Source organism: Rhipicephalus microplus, chromosome 4, assembly GCF_043290135.1.
Source record: "Rhipicephalus microplus isolate Deutch F79 chromosome 4, USDA_Rmic, whole genome shotgun sequence".
Lineage (NCBI taxonomy): Eukaryota > Metazoa > Arthropoda > Arachnida > Ixodida > Ixodidae > Rhipicephalus > Rhipicephalus microplus.
The window spans coordinates 33,005,614-33,025,602 of record NC_134703.1 but is presented as its reverse complement, the minus strand read 5'-3'; the positions used below and the strand labels follow the sequence as shown (position 1 = coordinate 33,025,602).

The window sequence follows — 19,989 nt, the reverse complement described above, 5'->3', positions numbered from 1 at the left end:
TAGCACTTTTTATTACCACCAGTCTGTTTCTACCTAGTGCCATTTCCCGAAACATACGACGTATCACTATGACATCAAAATCATACATTTTGCCAACTGCATGAAATAGGGCCCTGCCCGTGATCTTCGAGGAGCCTGTTATTTTCTTTTATGCCTGCGCACTTCTTGAGTTCATCACCTTACGTCAACGCTCCACAGCCATCAGCTGCGTTTCGTTGCCATCAGAGTTATGGTCACTATTGAATCTGCTACGCGTTCGTGAGATTGTGCCGCTTGATTTAACCTATGTGGAGAGAAAATATTCGCGTGATGCGAGACACGGGAGTGTGCTTTACGCAGGGACACAAGGCGCTTTGCGCAGCACAAGGGCTGGATTGAACGGCTCAAGAACACCGACAAGCGGTATACCTTCTTCGCGCCGAGTGACAACGCCTGGCACGACATCAAGCTGGAATTCCCGTCGGAGTACAAACAGCTCTCCATGGACAAGTTTGGGTACCACGCGGAAAAAGTGAGTCCCTTATTTAATAGGGGATACTCTTGGAAAAGATTCCCTACTGGCTAATTCATGGCCGCTCAGCTATAGACACATTCCATGTTTGTAAACAGTGGTAGGTGCCGTCGATATACTGTGGTGCTTGTAGCGACGTCGTGGTGCCAGCTGGAATGCTAGTTTTCACGGGATCATAGAGTGTAGTGGCGAATTTTGACCTGGGTGAACCCTATGCGCTGCCACGTCACTAAGACCGCCCTAGTATGGCGATGATGCATACCACTGTTTACCAACATGAAATAGGTCTATAGCAGCAGTTGCGCGACCATTTGCGACTAACGACCAGCAGGGGCATAGCCAGGGAGTGGCGCACTGGGACTCCCGTAATTAAAAATGCGGAGTGTAGCGCTACAGGAGCATCTCTTGCTCGGGTCTATGTCCCGCGGCGTCGGCGTCTGCACTCACACTACTCATGCGCAACTCTCCTCCTTCCTTCTCTCAAAACAGCTGCTCATTAATCTTTCGCCTCGCAATGCCGACGCAGGGAGCGTCTGCTAACCGACGCTCGCTCCCCCTCTCTCTAGGCCTTCCTCTTTATGATGTTTACACCACATTGCGCATGCGCGATTACTCCTGTATCTCTCCTCTCCTACGCTCCCACCTCTCTAGCCTCGAAACGCTGACGTAGGCAGCGTCTGCTATAGCGCATTTCTTGATTGAAAGAACGGACTGTCCGCGCTGAAGAACCGTTCACTGGCCACCTCGTATAGGCACTGGGTCGTGACCTCCAAGGTAGTGTCCGTGGGAGATTTCACCTGCGCGTTGATGAACAATAAAACTTCGTAGCGTGCGCATTAGCTAAAAGTAGACTGTGGGTCTCTGTGTCCAATCTGAGTCTTCTGTCTCACTGCCCATTAGTAACGATTCGCTTTGCCGAGCAGACCAGACCCTGTTATGTAGGCTGTGGTTGGGCGTTGCGTTTACCAACGCCTACACTTTCCGCATTGGGATGGCCGACACCGCAGCCTGTGGCCACAGTGGCAAAGAGGAAACAATCCAACATATTCTTTGTGACTGCCTAGCGTATAGTAAACAACGACTATGCCTTCGCAAGGAACTCAACAAATCAGATGATCAAGCTCTGTCGGAGCAGGGACTTCTGCAGTATCGTCAGGATGCGACTTCACAGAAGAGGGCCCTGAAAGCGCTACTACACTTTTTGCGATCGACCGGCCTTACTGAACGGTTGTAGCTAGGACGCCCTTCCTGTGTGTGTTTTCGTTTTTTTTTTATGAGTGCGCGTGCGTTTTTTTTTTTTTCTCTATCTACCCCCTCTTTCTTGCCCCTACTTCCCCGCCCCCAGCGCTGGGTAGCAAACCAGATGCCAATATCTGGTTAACCTCCCGGCCTTTCCTTTCTAAGTCTCTCTCTCTCTCTCTCATGTCCCAGTAGCAAACAGTAATCTATCGATGCGTGATTTGCGCCCCCCCCCCCCCCAGGTCTCTCCTCCGCAATGCCGCGATGAGCGTAACCACAACAGGGCTCCTGCGTAGTGATGGCGTTGATGAGAAGCGCTTCCCGTGGGCAGCGCATGCTGGTACTAAGGACTGTACGTCATGTGTCGCCGCTCGTGGTAGTTTTTCATGTGTAGAGCGTACCTATATAGGTGGACGGCCGCTCCAGATACAATTCGGGCACCGTTTTTTTTTTTTTGTTATTGAGAGCGCAGCCCGTAGAACCTTCTGCCTGCTGTGGCGGCAAGAGTCGCGCGCTGATCATTACCGCGAGGCTACCATATGCGCTCCCCCCCCCCCCCTTCTTGTTCGCTCATGAGATAAGCGCGCGCGCAGACGACCCCGGACGGAAAGGTAATAATCGCTCCGCAGAAAGAGGAGGTTAGCGTAATAAAGTTGTTTTCATCCTCACTTTATATATATATATATATATATATATATATATATATATATATATATATATATATATATATATATATATATATATATATATATATATATATATTAAATACTCGTTAATTCGAATTTCACGGGAACGCTGAGCGATTTCGAATTAAACAAAATTCGAAATAATGAAAGTGAGCAAAAATGGGTGGATTTCGGGGGTGGGGTCACGAAAAATATTTATTGGCCAAAAAAGTTGGTGATGACCATCTGCTTCTTTTCTCTGAATGCCACAGCTGCGGCTCTCTGTTCCAGCGCGCGGACGCGGCGCAGGGAATCCTCTTCACCCTGTTCAAAGCTGAAGAAGAGACGCGCCACATTAAGTGCCTCCATCACCGCAGAAGCTGACGGGCGCACGGGCGCTTCGTCATTTTCGTCTTCCTCACCTTCTGGCTCTTCAGCATCAGGCTGCGCACCGGCTACTTGAGCGATAATGTCCTCATCAGTCAGGGCACCACACACCGATGCACCGGTGTCAACTTCAACATAATCGGCAAAACGTACGCCCCGAAGAGTGTCACGCAACGCCGCTGGCATGAGCTCCTCAGCCCCATCCACGTCGACGTCACAACTATCCTGCGCACTTCCAGCTGCAAATCCACTGTGGCGGAAACAGTTTGCGATTGTGGTCGCGGTCACCTGTTCCCATGCGCGCACCAACATGTGCATGGCAGTGAGCAACGTAATGCCGAAGTCCTTCCTGTCGCCCGCGCGAAAAATAATTCTCTCCAGCACGTGACGCCTATAAAAGCACTTAATGTTCCTTATCACACCCTGGTCCATTGGCTGTAGGGCCGCAGTCGTATTTGCCGGAAGGAACACCAACTTAGTTGCTCTCAGCTCAACGTCGACTTTGTGCGCCGAACAGTTGTCGACGACAAGAAGAACGCGTCTGCCACCCAGTTCCATTCGCCTGTCGGATTTCAGTAGCCACTTCCTGAATAGGTCACCTGTCATCCAGGCTTTCTTGTTTGCGGCGTACTCCGTCGGCAGTGAGCGAATGTTTTTGAAGCACCGTGGCTTGAGTGCTTTGCCAATCACAAAAAGGGGGACCTTTTCCGTACCGGTCATATTTGCGGCGACCAGAACAGTGACACGCTCTTTGCTGCGCTTGCCGCCGGCACAGCTGTTGCTGTCTCCCTTGTAGGTGATCGTCTTGTCTGGCTGCAACTTGAAAAATAACGCTGTCTCGTCAGTGTTAAACACATCCTGTAATGAGTAGCTCTCCAAGTACTGCTGCAGGGTGTCGCTTCTCCAAGTAGCGCATGTTTCGGCGTCCACTTCCTTTGCCTCACCGGATAACGTGCAGAATACGAGATTGTGCCGCTCCCTGAAACGATGAAACCATCCCTCGGAGGCGACAAAGTCTTCAATGTCCAAGCGCAGGGCGAAATCGGCTGCCTTGGTCATTTCTTCAACCCAGATAATCAAAGCTGACTCCAGTTCCGGGAACTTCGCTGTCCTTAGCCTTTTTCGACTGGCGCCAAAATCCTCGTCTTCATAGGCGTTTTCAATGGCCGTTCTGTTGCGTATGTAGGTTTACAACGTGCTCGGAGGTATGCCGTGCTTCCTCGCAATTTCGTATTTGCTCGAGTCCACAGGCCACACCAGACAACCTCGTCCTTCTCTTCTTCATCACCGGCACATACCACAGCCCGGCTTATACTGTAGCAATGCCCGGTTCACAGACGAAGCCCGCTGGGTGAGTCGAAGTCACTGGAAGCATGAAACTTCTTGAGGCGAGAGACACGTGTACTAAGAGAGAGAGAAACAACTTTAAGTGAAAAAATTCACAGAGGAATAGCATCGGGCCGTGCCTGGCCGCCACCTCACCAGCTCGCCGTATGGCCCGGAGCTGTACTTCCAGGCTTTTATCGCGGAATACAATTTCCCACGTCTCGGACGAGGAAGTAGTCAGGAGATCAGGCGGGGGTGGACCCTCGCGGCAGTCCCATAATATATGAGAGAAGGAGGCGACGGAGTCACATTTTGAGCAATGCGGACTGAACAGATTGGAGTAAATGTGTGCGTGTACCCGTGGGCACGGGAACTAGTTCGTTTGGAGGTGGCGCCTTGTGATTTCTTGTGGTTTCGTGAGTTTGGAATGCGGTGGTGGTTTTGTTCGACGCGCGAGGCGATAGCGCTGAGCAATTTCGTGATATGATATGAGGGGCTCGCGGATGTTCTCTGGGTTCTTGGCGGGACGCACCGCTCGGTTGACGAATTCTCGAGCTTGTCGCTGGGTGGCCTCGTTCCCCAGGTTTCCCGCGTGCGCCCGGGACCCAGATGAGAGATATGGGTGGCGGATCCTCGTCTTCGAGGTAGGCGAGGAACTGGAGGAACCGTAAGGTACCGGGAGCTGTGAGGAGCCATAAGGTCTTGCGTTTTATTTGACCGACGACGAGGTGTCGTCAAGCGTGCCACGACGTACGTCAAGTCGCTCAAGCGATCTACAATGACGAAAGGGCCTGTGTACTACGGTAAAAACTTCTGACCTACACCACGTTTCCGTTGAGAGGTCCACAACCACATGAATTCACCTTTGTCGAATGAAATGGCATGATGGTGTTGATCGTATCGCAGCTTGGAGCGATCTTGTGCTGCCAGTGTGCGCAGGCGAGCGATTTGGCCGGCTTCATCAGCTCAGCACAATGTTTTGGCCATGGACTCATCAGCATGGAGCTTAAATGGAAGGATTGTATCAAGGGAGCTGCGTGGGAATCGAGCGTAGAGCAGGTAGAAAGGCGTGAAGTCCGTGGTCTCACGCTTCGCTGTATTGTATGCGTAGGTAATGAACGGTAATATCTCATCCCAGTTCTTGTGATTGGACGAGACGTGCATAGCGAGCATGTTATTAAGAGTTCGGTTTGTACGTTCTACAAGACCAATCGTCTGGGGATGGTAGGGTGTCGAATGTCTGAATTACGAAGTGCAGAGGCGAAACAATTCTTCCACAGCGTCCGCGATGAATTGGCAACCACAGTCCCTGATTATTACACAAGGTGGACTATGGCGAAGAACTACAATGCGTAACAAAAGGCAGTGACGCCATCAGCTGTGGAAGATGGTATCGCAGCGGTTTCGGCGTATCTGGTAAGGTGGTCTACGCACAGTATTGTCCAGCGGTTGTAGTTTGAAGATTGCGGAAACGGACCGAACAGGGTGATGCCAACCCGCTCGAAAGGTGTAGTAGGCGGCTTCACGAGTTGAAAAAGGCCGTGCGGGGCACTGGTCGGTCGTTTGTGATGCTGGTACGGCTCGCAGCTCGAGACGTATTGCTTCGTAAAATCTCGCATTCGAGGCCAGTTAAAACGCCGATGTGCTCAACGTAAGATGTGAATGAACCCAAGGTGTCCTGAAGTTGGATCATCGTGCATAGTACGTAGAACGTCGCATCGAATACTTTCATGTACAACCAGTAAATAACGTGTGCCGGTTGCTGTGTAATTACTCTTCCACAACAGTCTATCACGAAGGCAAAACGACCTTTACCTTTTTGAGACTGCGGTCGTCAGCGACCCTTTGTTCGCTGACGCCCGCAGTCTACCAGCTCAGTCATTGAGGTGTTCCCACTTGAAGATCTTGGCGTCAGGAAACGTGTGAGCGACTGCAGCAAAAGAGATATCGAAAGTATCTCCACTGTCTTCCGACGTGGTGATTGGGAGGCGAGAAAGCCAATCAGCGCCCGAATGTCGTCTTCCACTTCTGTACGAAATGGTGAAGCCTAATTCTTGGAGGCGTAAAGCCCATCGTGCAAGGCGGCCAGATGGGTCTCGGAGGGTAACAAGCCTCCCAGTATATAACGAATGATAGTCTGTAACAATCGTGAAGGAACGGCCATAGAGATAACAACGACACTTCTGAATGACGAATACAGCCGCTAAACATTCTTGCTCTGTCACCGTATAATTCTTTTCAGCCTTGCTTAGAGATCGACTAATATAAACAATTACATGCCCTGCATTATTATGGCGCAGAACAAGCACACCTCCGATGCCAATTCCACTTGCGTCACTGTGCACTTCAGTAAGAGCAGATGGATCTAAATGACGAAGAATAGGTTCAGATGTCAGTAGAAGCTTCAGTTAAGAAATTGCGGCATCACATTCAGCTGTCCACTCGGATGGGCTGTTTTTTGCAACAAGCTCGTCAATGGTTGCACAACGTCCACGAATCTCGGCACAAAGCGACGAAAGTAGGAGCATAAGCCCAAGAATCCGCGAAGTTCCTTTAGTGTCGGGGGTGGTTTGAATGTGCTCACTGCTTCGATTTTACGGGGATCTGGCCCGACATCATCTTTGTCAACTAGGTGACCGAGAACTAGTGCTTGTCGTTCACCGAACCGGCACTTCTTAGAGTTCAAAATCAAGCTAGCCTTTCCGACAGTTTAAAACAAGGCTCAAACGGACGTTATGCTCTTCGAAAGTACGCCCACAAATTACGACGTCGTCCAGATAGCATAAGCACACCTCCCATTTAAGACCACGAAGGACAGAGTCCATAAATATTTCAAAGGTGGCGGGGGCGTTGCAAAGTCCAAACGGCATCACGTAGAATTGGTACAGTCCATCAGGCGTCACGAATGCGGTGTTCTCCTTGTCTGATGGGTGCATAGGTATCTGCCAATATCCTGATTGCAGGTATACTGAAGCAAAAGTAAGGAGCCGAGTGTAGGCAGTCAATTACGTTGTCAATCCGATGCAGCGGATATACATACTTTTTGGTAAGGGCGTTGAGTGTTCTGTAATTAACGCAAAACCGCCAGGAACCATCTTTCCTTTTAACCAAGATGACCGGTGCAGCCCACGGGCTACACGATTCTTCGATGATACCCTTTTTTAGCATTTCTCGAACCTGGTCGGCAATAAATTTGCGTCCTGATGACGACACTCGGTAAGGTTTCTGCCGGATCAGATGGGCAGTGCTGGTGTCAATCCTATGCTGAGCGTGAGAACATGGTTAAGGTAGTGGCTTCTCTTCTTGGCAAAAGTCAAACACAGAAGCATGCCGTCTCAACAGGTGGCGTAACGTCTGCTGCTCGTGTGACCGCAAAGTGGCGCCAATCATGCCTACGATCTGCAACTCGTAAGAGCAACTGCGCTTGCCAGAGACTGTACTTTTTCCACTTTCATTGTTGTTAATGACTGAAATAGAATCTTCAAGAGAAAAATTGAAGACTCCGAGCTTCATTCCTCGAGAAAGCACAACTGGCATTGGCGAACAGTTTAGTGCCCACGGAAAAGTTGCTCCTTCAGCAACCGATACCAGACAATGACGAACGAGTATGCCTTTCTTAGCTCGTTGAATGATGGCAGGTTCAACAATGGCGTCAAAAAATGAGACGTGGCAGATACTTGGGCGAATACCGCAACTGACCTCATCGACTGTGGGGGCACTGTCAGTTCATGGGAAATAATTAGAGCATCCTTCGGGGGTGCTGCGGTTCATCGACGAGGGAAGGAACAATGTCACCACTGACAGAACGTTCACCAATTCCACAGTCAACGATAGCGCCACACCTTTGGAGAAAGTTGAAATCGAGAATAACATCGTGGGTACAACGTTCCAACACAAAAAATCTGTTGGAAACACTTTTCCTGCCTATAAGATGTTGACGACACAAACTCTGACAGGATGAAGCACTTCCCCACCAACGCCACCAAATCTGGTTGAATCGCCCCAAGAAAACATAACTTTTTGGCCAATTCTATTTTTGAAAGAAAAACTCATAACTGATTATCAGGGCACCAGTGTCCATCAAAGCACTTGTACAAAAGCCATCTATTAAGACACTTATCTTGTTTTTGTTCATTATAACTGGCGGGGGCACCTGAGGCAAATTCTGTTGTGCGACCTCACCTCCATCGGCTAGTTTCACGGCGGCGACGGTGATGACAGCTGTCGTCCCGGTGAAGGCGAGCGATGCAGTCGGCTATAGGGAGGCGTCAAAATACGGTCGGAAACGGGAGAACTGCCACGGCGATTCTCTCGTCGTGAGCTACTCCTGGAATAGGTGGGCCAATGACCGTTGTTGTTACCAGAGCCCGCTGGAGGAAACGCTGATTGGGAATCATATCGGGATGTCGGCTTTTTCTGTCGACAACAAAACCGAGCTATATGCCTGGCGATACTGCAACGGTAGCACACAGGGGCTTTGCGGTATTCATTGTGCTCCTGGAAGTCATTGCGCTTACGTGGTGGTGGCACGGATACATCTTCGCGCGGGTCGTGATAGGTGTTGGCCAGCTGGCGGGAGTAACTGAAATGGTCTTCGTACCTCGGCAGCGGGTAGTGTGGCCTCGGTGATGAGGGTGGCTTGTAGTTGTAGTCATCTGCGCCTGCTGGGGCAATCGACACGAGATGGCGAGAGGGAGGCGGCGCGGATGTAGCGTCGTACGGCGTCGGGCGAGCGTGTCGAGTAAGCTCTTCTCGAACGATCTCGCGTATTATCGATGCGAGATCACGTGGCGTGTATTCGTCAACACATGCCACGGTGGTTACATTTGGTAAGTGACCGAACTTGGGAGTGATACGTCGCACATTCAAGGTCTCGAATGTGCGACAGTGGCTTATGACGTCAGTTACCGTGCCAAGGCTCTCTTTGCTGATGAGGAACTGATATACGTCCTCGGCAATGCCCTTGAACAGGTGGCCAACTTTGTTCTCTTCTGACAATGAAGGGTTGGCGATCTTACAGAGCTTCAGGATTGCCTCAGTATAGGTCGTGCACGTCTCTCCTGGTATCTGAGCTCTCTGCAGTATATGGTGGTTTTGGGACGTTAAACCCCACATATCAATCAATCTCTGGAGTAACGTTTGTTCCGCTTTTAGTTACGGTGTATCTGAAGCACGCCCTCATTTCGGAAACGAAGCGACCTTATGACGTGAGGGCATCTTCGTGGTTCTCGTACCACACAAGCGCTGTGTCTGTCAAGAATAATACTACATTGGTCAGCTGGGTCACCGTGTCCCACTGGTAGTGTTTGCTCACCCGTTCGTAGTGTGCGAGCCTGACACTCACATCCTCGCCAGATTTGCCACCGAATGTGCCAGACACTACGAGATCCTGACGCAATCAGGGACCAGCAGCGCGCGAACGGGCCCTAGCGATGCTGCTGGGACTGGTGGAAGGTCTTCAGCTCGGGGGTTCCGGTTTCCTTCTTCGCCATGAGACATCTCAGCTTCCAGTGGTAACGGCGGCAGTCCAGCAAGGCGGCGGCTTTGTCGTAGATCAGGAAAAATCGTGTAGCTTGGTTGATTACCCAGCACCTCCACCACAAAACTGTTACGGTTGAATAAAAGATTACTGGGTTTATTTACAGAGTGAGGATAAGAATGAGCAATGCGAAGTAAAGATCGAGTCCTCAGGCCACACTAGACAACCTCGTCCTTCTCTTATTCATCACCGGCACATACCACAGCCTGGCTTATACCGTAGCAATATATATATATATATATATATATATATATATATATATATATATATATATATATATATATATATATTGCTCGTTTTTCCGTGTTTTAACGCAATAATAATGACATCTAACAGACAGTAATGCTAAGGAATGTACAGGGGAAGTTATTAGAACCAATGGAATGTAAATAAGAAAGAAAAGTGGATGAAAAAATAACCAGCCGTGAGCTCACGCACTGCTTCGTGAGACACATGTAGTGGGTGTATTTGGTCATTCCAGCGACGCAGGCGGCGCCATGTAGGCGTGCTCCGAAGCTGTCAGACGGTGATAAAACTGCGGCGCAGTCCGGCCTCTCAGTAGTCATGAACCAATGAACGCGTCTTCACGCTCTGCGACGTTGATGTAAACGCTCGCGACATCACCGTCTCGTCCGCCATTTCGACCTTCCGCTGCGCCGCCTATAGTCACTTGAATGATCGAAAAGTGGGTACCTTGCATGCGCTGTGCTAGACAACGCACAACGGACAAGCCTAGACATTAAAGTTCTTCGCCCTTCAAAACTTTATTATCTTAGCCACCAGTACAGCTTGATTGATCAGCGCTTGCTGACCGGCCATGTCACAGTTTGATTATCGCGCCATCAGAGTGTGTGTTCGTGCCATTTCCGCGACTCTCAGGTGTATGTAATAAAGTTGTTTAAAAAGCAAAATAATAAAGTTGTTTACTACTACTACTAGTGTGGCATGGTATATTTTGACTAGATAGATAGATATGTGGGATTTAACGTCCCAAAACCGATGCTTTGAGCAGCACACAATAGTGCGATGTGAGGGAATCTCATTATAGCACGAAACATGCAGCGCATGCGTTTTGCGTTGTCGTTAGTGTTGCATGCTCCGAAACGCGCATGCGCAGAACATAAACGTGGTCCGAGGTTTTATACGTACGCTATTTCCGGAATATATAGCGTTCAGTGTTAACCCACGCAAGAGATTCCGTTCGTAAAGGGCAAGATGGCGGCGCCTGTAATAAAAAGAGCCTTCTACTTCGAATCTTTCGAGTCACTAGCCTTAATTGTAAACTCACTCATCTGCAAGTAATGTTCATATTTGATTTATATTTAAGTAATAATGTTTCAATAAGATAGCTCTGCTTTCAAGATACACTGTCGATTAGCGTTCGTGAAGGCTTAACAACGCTTGTTTAAAAGATTCTCTCACGCTTTGTGTAGCCGCGCATAGACGCCCATGATGTCTTCGTCATTCGCTACCGAACGCGGCACCGAAGCGCAGCAACGGTGACCCTAGAGCAGCCCAACTAAGTGGCGTTTTTGTGGATTGTATACAGTTAATTTATTGTTTGTATGTCCAAATGACACAATGTGTGCTTACGTTATCGTTAGTGGGAATGTCTCCTACTGTTTTAAAACACCACCAACTGCTACACAGCATGTACTGTTTTAGCGTTAGCGTTGAGACGCACGCTAACGCTATCGTAAGCGTTTTCCGCTGTACTAAAACTGGAGTGTAAGATCGACTCCGTACCAGGGGCAGAGACCCCGATAACACTTTGGGAATATGGTGTGTTGGAGTAATGACCAAGCATGGTTTTGTTTTTGTTTTCTAATTCATGGCCTCCTCTGCTGTTGTATGTTTGTGAGGGGGACAGTATACACGTCGGGTAAAACGCTGATAGCAAAGCAGGTCCCTTACAACTGTGTAGTGTTGTAATTCTGATATGGGTGTCGCAACAGTGCTTTCATTCGACATCACCCAGTGTAATTTACTTGGCAAGACAACAACAGAGGTGGCCATAGTCATGAAAACATGCATGGAGAGCTTCATCATAAAAGCCTCACTTAAAGGGACTCTAAAGAGAAACACAATTTTCTCGGATTAATAAATTACTCTTTCCCAGCTCCAAAAGCACCACTGTTGCCGGTAGAGTATGCTAAGTAAGACAGTAAATGCGTTCAAAAAAAACGTGGTCACGTTGTATTGAGATTTCCGCACCGAGACGTCATAGATCCTAACTGCGCCTCCTAAGGCCTTATAGCAGTTTATTCATCCGTGAAAATAATGTACGCTACGTTCCATTCCGTCACATTCCGTGACGCACGTGACACTGAAATTGGCATGACGTATCAGCGTGAAATCACGACATCTTTTTGTTTTTTCTAAGAAAGAACCGTGTAGGGGAAGTCGAAGACAATAGAATTCTCAACGAATACTTTATCATTCTTAACTGACTTACTGTTTCGCTTTAGTGTCCCTTTAGTAAAGTAGGACGCAACGGCCGGAGCACTTTGTCGGCAACAGTCGCCGTGTACATTCCTGTGGTCCGCGTCGGCATCCGGCCGTGTAAGCCTACCTCCGGGCCGGCCCAACACAACATAATACAGGTCCGGAAAGAAAGATTTTCGAAAACAGTCTGAAACCAGCTAGTAGGACGAATTCAACCTTGTATTTTTTTTTTATTCTTTCTTTTTTTCCTCAGATTCTCGAACGCCACCTAATAGTTGGAAGAGAAATACCTCAAATGGAGCTGGAGAACTTAAAGTCCATTGAGACAGCCAGAGGCAAGATGGACGTCCGAAATGTTAACGGTAAGTCCGACGGTCGTCTCTGACTCCTTTAAGAATCATATGCTGGGTTAACTATGGGCACGTGCCTTGGTGGAGTTTATGGTGCCCTACTTCTGGTGAGACGCAGACCTCGCCGCTTCTCTCCTGAAGAGACGACGCTTTCATGGAGTGCGTATCGGGTACCACTGCGTAGCGCGACCAGTGGTCGCGTGACCATGCAGTGGGGCTTGTCCGTGGCATCTTTGTGCGAGATCCGCGATATTCTGTGTTCAGGTATATGCTAACAACCTAAGCTACCACTACAATGGTTCAATCGGGATCATGGGCATTAGTCGTCTGGACGCAGATATGCCACTAGTCGTCAACGGGGATCTATCCTCCACGTCAAGGGGTTGTATAGCTGACAAACACCAATAGACTTCGTACAAGTATATCAATGCACAATGAACAATAAACCACTTTTGTAAAGGCATGTTTTGCTCTCGAGTTATATACCGATACTCATGACGTAGGGGGATCTGTAGGGGGATGTATATATATATATATATATATATATATATATATATATATATATATATATATATATACACACATCGTGTCCCTGTTAACTTGCAGCACGATTCTAAAAAAGTCCATATTGTTCGTAGTACAGTGGAGTAGCCTATAAGAATTTTTAGGAATAATATTCTTATTTGTATGTAATTTTTGTGCATTAATCAAACATCTAATTATATATCTACTGTTCTAATTGTTGAAGCGACAATGAGGCTGTTCTTGGGAGTCACACAAGAAAGGTGGCAAAGATTTATCGCTCATGTAAGTGTGGCAGTAGACCTAACTCATCAACAATCATGAGAAATTATGCAAACCTGCGAGAAACCAGCTGTTTCGCGAAACAGCGGCTGAGAACTCAATCTTTGAGTGACAACCTACTTGCCGGTGTTCTGGCACCCTGAAATGGGTGCCTGGAGGTCCCCAGACACCGATTTCAGTCCTCAGTTTGGTGGATATTGAATAACTTGGATTTGCGTCCCTACCACCTTAACCTGCACCAAAGGTTGGCAGAGAGGGATTTGCAGGATCACCTAGATTTCACGAACCGGATGTTCACAAAGTGTGACGAATCTCCGAACTTTCTTAGTAATGTGATCTGGACATACGAAGCGAGTTTTTTGCAGAGACGTCCAAGTAAGTCTATATAAAACCCGCTACTGGAGTGACTGCCACCCACACCGGGTAAAGCGCACTCGACAGCAGTACCAGTGGTCTTTTAACGCTTCGTGCGGAATTTACGCCGGAGGTATAATCGGCCCCATCTTCCTCGATGACACGCTGACTGGACAGCGTTACGTGGATGAAAGTACACAGTGAAATTCCTCTGTGACAGCTTCCACTTTTGTGGTACCAGCAAGAGGGGTGCCAGCACATAGCAGCCACGCACGAAACTTGTTGCATGCGACTTTTCATGAAGAGTGGACTGGAAGGCACGGGCCTGTCCACTGGCCGGCTAGGTCACCTGATCTCACACCCCTGGATTTCTTTCTGTGGGGATACGTGAATATATATAAGTGTAAAAGTAGATTCGCTTTCCCATAAACAAGAGTTTATTCAGCCGACGTTTCGACGGGAGCCCCGTCTTTCTCAAGGCCTTGAAAAAGACGGGCTCCCGTCGAAACGCCGTCGAAACGCCGTCGAAACGTTCAAATGAAATGCTTATGGATATATATATATATATATATATATATATATATATATATATATATATATATATATATATATATATATATATATATATATATATATATATATATATTCATCCCTTTATGAGAAATACCCTTTGATCACAGGTTGTGATTAGAGGTGGTATGCACTCTTTGTGTGTACCTAGCTTGCTGCCCATGTCTGTTCCTATATATTCCGTTGTAATCTATGATAAATAAACAGTCGAAAGTTCGCGCTTCCTTTGACCCCTTCCCTCGTTACTTCGTCGCAAAAAAACAGCCATTCTTAGTGTCTTGCATGCATAAACACGAACAGACTATAGCCCAGCAAAGAGTACTCCTAAAGAAACACCCTGTTCCATGTCTTTGCAGGCAAAATCCACCTGCTGTGGGAGGGCCGCGAGGCGGTCGTCGTGCGCCCCGACGTACAGGCCACGAACGGAGTCATCCACGTGATCAGCAAGGTCATGATGCTGCGCAGGGACATGACTTCGGCGGCCGCCGCGCCGGCAACACCTGTCGCCGTGTTGTTGCTGGGGCTGGCCGCAGGGCTCGTACTCCGGACGCCGCGCGCCTGAGCCCCGCGGCCACTCATCCGACCACACCCACCACCTTCCTTGTTTTCGAAAAAGAACCACTCGGTTTTGGGGGCACAGGATGGCGGCACGGTGTCAGACACCATTCCGAGCAAGTTAATTGTCTGAAACTTGCTGTACGACGGCGTACTTCTTCGAGCACGTTTGTTTTGCGAGTGACCGTGCCAATCCTTGGCTAGGGGTCAACCTCATTTTCGACTCGTTCTTTTTTTTGAGCACGTGTGTTTCTGTACGCGTTATGTTTGGATGCTTAGTGTGGCGCACAAAAAAAAAAGGCAGCTCTTCAAGGATGGGTGAAGTTAAGTTCTTAACCGCTTAAAAGTACCAGCGAACGATGATATGCTTCTTGTCGAACTTGTGCGCCGCGCTACATGTCTGCCGTTAGCTTTGGCCCGTTTTAGTATCATTAATATGGACTTTGATGTTCTACCAACCTCCCCTTTTTTCGTCAAGCAGTCTTCATAATGATCGAAAACAAACAAACAAAAAACACCCATCTCTGGAGAGCGCTATTTGCGAATGCTCAGTGGTCACAGTCATGTGCTGGCTTTATACGCAGCACAAGGGAGAGAAGAGACATGCCAATAATACAACACATTCCGTGCCCCACTTCTTCAAACAGCCGGCTGCAAACAAAGCACTGCTCTGACATGTTTGCTCCACGAGTGGTGGGGACAAAACTCGAGTCAACTGCATCGCGTTTCCAAAGGCCTCCAGTGAAGCGGCAGGCGGCAGACAAGGCCAACAATCTCCACCAGCAAGCTGCGACAAAAGACGCGCGTTTGCTTCGCTGCCACGGTCACACTTTTACTCCCATTGTTTCGCGGGCGTTGGTGGTGTTTCGTTGTAAGCTGCTTTTAGGCTGGCATCTCCATCACAGATAATATTATACCCTGTACATAACGCACACTCTACGGGGTCTTCTAGAAGCGTTTTACATAATGGCACGATGAATCTCGAATTCTGTGCTGTTGCTCGGGCTTTATAAGCACCTATCTTTGTTTTGCTGCATCAGAGCTAAATATCACCTATTTTAGCCAACTCGAGTCACTTGTTTTAGTTTTTTTGGGAGGAAAGTTATAGATAGGAAATAATTAATTTTTGTTTCTCTGTGAATGGCTCGGAAATGAACTCAGCATGAACGCTGTATAGTCTATGTGTGATGTCATGACGTTTGTGTGAAGCTTCCATTTAAAGAAAGCTGAGCTCTAGATGTGATGTCTAGCGCGAATAACCGAATTGCCTCTGCCAACTTTACTCAAATTGAAAAAAAAAAACAGAAAGCGTTGCGTCAGAGCTGTTCAGGAAACCGCTGACAAGGCATCATTACTTTCGGGAGAGAGTGCACGCTTGCCTCGTGTAACTTCAAGTGACAGCGTCGGACAGTCTCTTTGAACAAATTGTGCTCGAGCAGCTTTCAAACGCACGTTTAGATGATGTCACGGTGATTCGAAAAAGCCTCGTGCTGCGTGTCACGGTTACACCAAAATTATTTCATTCACCGAGCTTTGTCAGCTACTTTGTTTTTTGGAAATACTGCAGAGATTAAAACTTGTTGCATCTCTCCCTTAAAAAGAAAAACATCTTGTAAATAAGGATATACATTATATAAGCGTATATCTTGTTCACAGAGATATTTTGGTGGCTATCATCCTCGGTGTAAAATGAAAAAAAAAAAAAACGTTGGTGTACAGTAGTGTCACTTAATGTTAAAAACGTTTCTTTATGCTCAATTCAAATTCCCTTACAAGTATAGCATATATGTACACATAATGCAGATGCTCTCTCTTATATGCATAACTATCTGTATGGAATACTCCATTGTTCTCCCGTGTTTCTCTATCTCTCTCTCGAGCTTCAAGTATTTGTGTGGCTTTGTTCGTTTTTTCGTGTCGGGGCGTACTTCGCTCATCGCCTCGTCAACCGAGTTTGCCTTCCCCGTGACATGTATCGGGGATAAGGCGCCACCCGATCTGCGCCTCTATAAGATGTGTTTGCCTCCGAGGCGATAGATTTTCTCTCTTTTTTTTATGTTTCGTGTCCTGGTAGTACCAAAGAATAAAAGGGAACTATGCTTCAACTAAGAAAACTATTTTTCTGTCCGGGGTCGCTGCCAGTACGAATCAGCCAGACGAGAAGCGCGACGCATAGCATTCCTAAATCACTCACTTCCGTTTCGGGCCTGGATGGGTCATGCGCGCTTATTGCGTGGCTGATTCGTGGGACAGTGACCTCGGTGTGATATGGGCGCTAAATATGCGACGCATCGGGCCTGAACGAAAAAGGAAAAAAAATTCATACAAGCAGCGCTAGTTTACGAGTGTTTTTTAAAACATCCGGTCATACCACCTCGAGCTCACGTACCGGCTGTATCCGCGTCACGGGAGCGACAGGTCGGTCACGAAGGAAACCGCTGGCCGAGGAGGTCACCCGTGAGAGTCAAGGAAAGCAGTGACAGAATGCGATCAGGTCAAGCAGAGAGGGTCCTTATTTTTTTATACACGTTGTTGTTGGTTTGTTACCATAGTTGCTGCTATTTATATAGACGCATAGTATTTCATTTCGCTTTTTTTTCTCTTTTTTTTGGTTGGCCGAGCGCCGTGTGTGGGTTGTCAAAATCCCCTTGGGCTTCTCAAAAATCTGGCCTCGTGGCCTCCACCACGCAAACGAATCAGGGTGCGCACAACACACTAGGGCACCTCTGGTTGTTTACACGGTAACACTGCCATATTTTGAACGCATGTCGAACCAAGTGTGTCAAGGTGTGGGTCCATCTAATTTAAATGTACATCCCCAGCATACACACAGAACGCAAGTTCTCCATGATTACCATTGTGCGTTGAGGAGGAACATGTTTTTTTGTGCAAAGTATGAGTGTAAACTGAAAGATTAAATAAAATAGTGCTTCAAATGTTGACCAGCCATTTGCTTCCGCGCGACGCCTCACTGTGTGTTCGTGCAACACCACGGGCATCGCATGTTTCTTACACTGCTTCTTTCAATCAGCTACAGTGCCCTACACAAAATAAATGTTATAACCTTCTCACAAACACACTATGCAACGAGATTCACGAGCATTGAAAGTCGCTGATCCTGTACTACATGATGAAACGGCAGTGAAGCCACACACAGACAGAGAGGTACACGAAACGCAGCGCTGACTCGCAACTGGACCCTTCATTTAACAAACGACACTTGTGAGAACAACCATAGCAAGTTTCCCACATGTGCAGACTGTTTCTTGTACTTTCTTATATCTGTCCGTGTGTGGTTGTGCTGCCGTTCCATAATGAAAGAGGTTATAGAAGGTATACCTCGTACGTTGCAGTAGTTCTGCGCCTAAGGCCACTCCGCAACATCATAGCTGCTGCGATATGGTGAACATCTTAGACAGCTGGAAGCCATCTCCCAGGATCACTGAAGTAAGGCTAGACATTAGGGCCAGCTATACAATTACTTGCTGCAGTGGTACTGGCAAATAACTCACTTTTGTTTACTTATTTGCTTCCTCGACGCAAGTTATCACGATTGTGCTTGACGTACGCTATACTACATAAACGTAAGCCAGACAGCGTTAGAGGAGTTTTCTAGAGAGGCGTCAATAATACGCGCAACAAACGGAGTCAAGCATTTCGCATTTCACACCACCAAGTATATAAAGGTATATAAGAACAGATAATTGGACAAGTTTGTAAGGATCCATAATGGTACTTGTCTCCTTGCTTGTGTATCCTGGGTGTATTCTGCACTTTCAAATGCCATCATGGATATAAAGGTATACTACATTCAAAAAACGAAAGAAGCAAGCGTCAACTTATGGAAAGTTGGCAGTATGCGTACGCATGATTTACCGCTCCTTTAAAGGCAGACGAAAAAGAACAACTATTTTTCTCGCAATATTAACTGACTCTTTCACAATACCAAAATCATCGCGCTAACCGCGAGAGCACAATTAGGTGGTAAGCAAGAAAACGCGCGAAAAGTGCGCTGACGTCACAAATTTCGACGGAGACTACCAGAGTCTACGTAGTTCTTGATCACTAAGCATCGTCCTCCTGTGAGGCCAGAAACTTAGCATACCAAGTTTCGAAGAAAATTTCGTGCTGCCAGTGTGGACTAGATTCGAAAAAACGTGGTGTACGTCACAACACGTGCGGAGGCTTCAGCGCGGAAGATGAAACCTTTAGATTCATTTTCCTTTTGTTATTAATGAACCTGCTATGGCCAAACTAACGATAATAAATTTCTCATAGTTTAATTTATCAGTCTAAACTGGTTCATTGTTTAACTTTAGTGTTCCTTTATAATATAGGCTAGTGCATGCACTGCCCTGATTCCGGCACCTCTCATCGCGAGTCGATGATCGACAACCAAGTAAATGATGGCTCCTCACCTAGGTAATCTCTTCTTGAAGTGCCTTGGTTGACACAGTGAGCCCCATGAGTTAAGGCCTTACTTTGGTTTTCCCCTTGCCGGACTTGCTGCGTCAGCCTCCGTCGTTATCTTACGTACAAAGGTAAGGCATATCCTACATCATTCTGAGCAAGCGTGAAATGTCCCTGAAGTCAGCATGCACAATAAATGTCGGTGTCATGAGGGCCGCATAAACCGCCATAAAACAGCGCTATATGTACCAAAAAGCCCAAATTTTTAGTGCAACCTAAGTTTGCCCCCCCCCCTCCCCAAAATGAAAAAGGTGCCATCGTAATTGATCCCCTGTATCTGACGACAATACTAAAAGTTTTGAGAGAAACGCCAGAGATCGATCAAATATGTGGCGATAAACACCTGCTACCACCGATAGACATCCTTCGATTTCCTTTGTGGGGGTTGTCCTATATAGTCTGGGGTTGTACGATAGTCGGACGGCAGAGTCGGCGAGCATGCTCTGTTGAGTGCCCTCCGGCGCGCATGGATTTACAAAGCGCGTTTCTTTCGCATCTCTGGGATCCATCGAAAATATCTAGAGGCAGAAATAGAAAGAAATAAAGAGAGAAGGAGACAGAGTGTGAGACTTAGAGGAGGAAGGCTTGAAGGTAAACACGAACAGGCCAAGCATTGATGGCACGCCGGTTGTTTTGTTCCGGAAACAGAATTGTCACGTGACCTAGAGCCCCGATCAATGACGCCGGGGAAAGGCGCAACTCAAGGGGTTTACCGCCGCAAGCTGGAGCCATCCTCGTGGGTCGTTATAGTTGACCAACCGCGAAAAAGTAAGT

The 19,989-nt window shown here is 47.6% G+C and overlaps 1 protein-coding gene across 1 annotated transcript in view; it reads left to right on the top strand.

The window, feature by feature from the left end:
- Positions 1-15,684, top strand: part of Fas1 (fasciclin 1 Fas1 domain-containing) — a 56,812-nt gene extending 41,128 nt beyond the window's left edge. Inside the window, exons 11-13 of the mRNA XM_037422700.2 lie at positions 340-511; positions 12,366-12,474; positions 14,547-15,684. Coding sequence (XP_037278597.2) covers positions 340-511; positions 12,366-12,474; positions 14,547-14,752 — 487 coding nt within the window. The 3' untranslated portion in view covers positions 14,753-15,684. The remainder of the gene's footprint in view (positions 1-339; positions 512-12,365; positions 12,475-14,546) is intronic.
- The last annotated feature ends 4,305 nt before the right edge of the window (positions 15,685-19,989 follow it).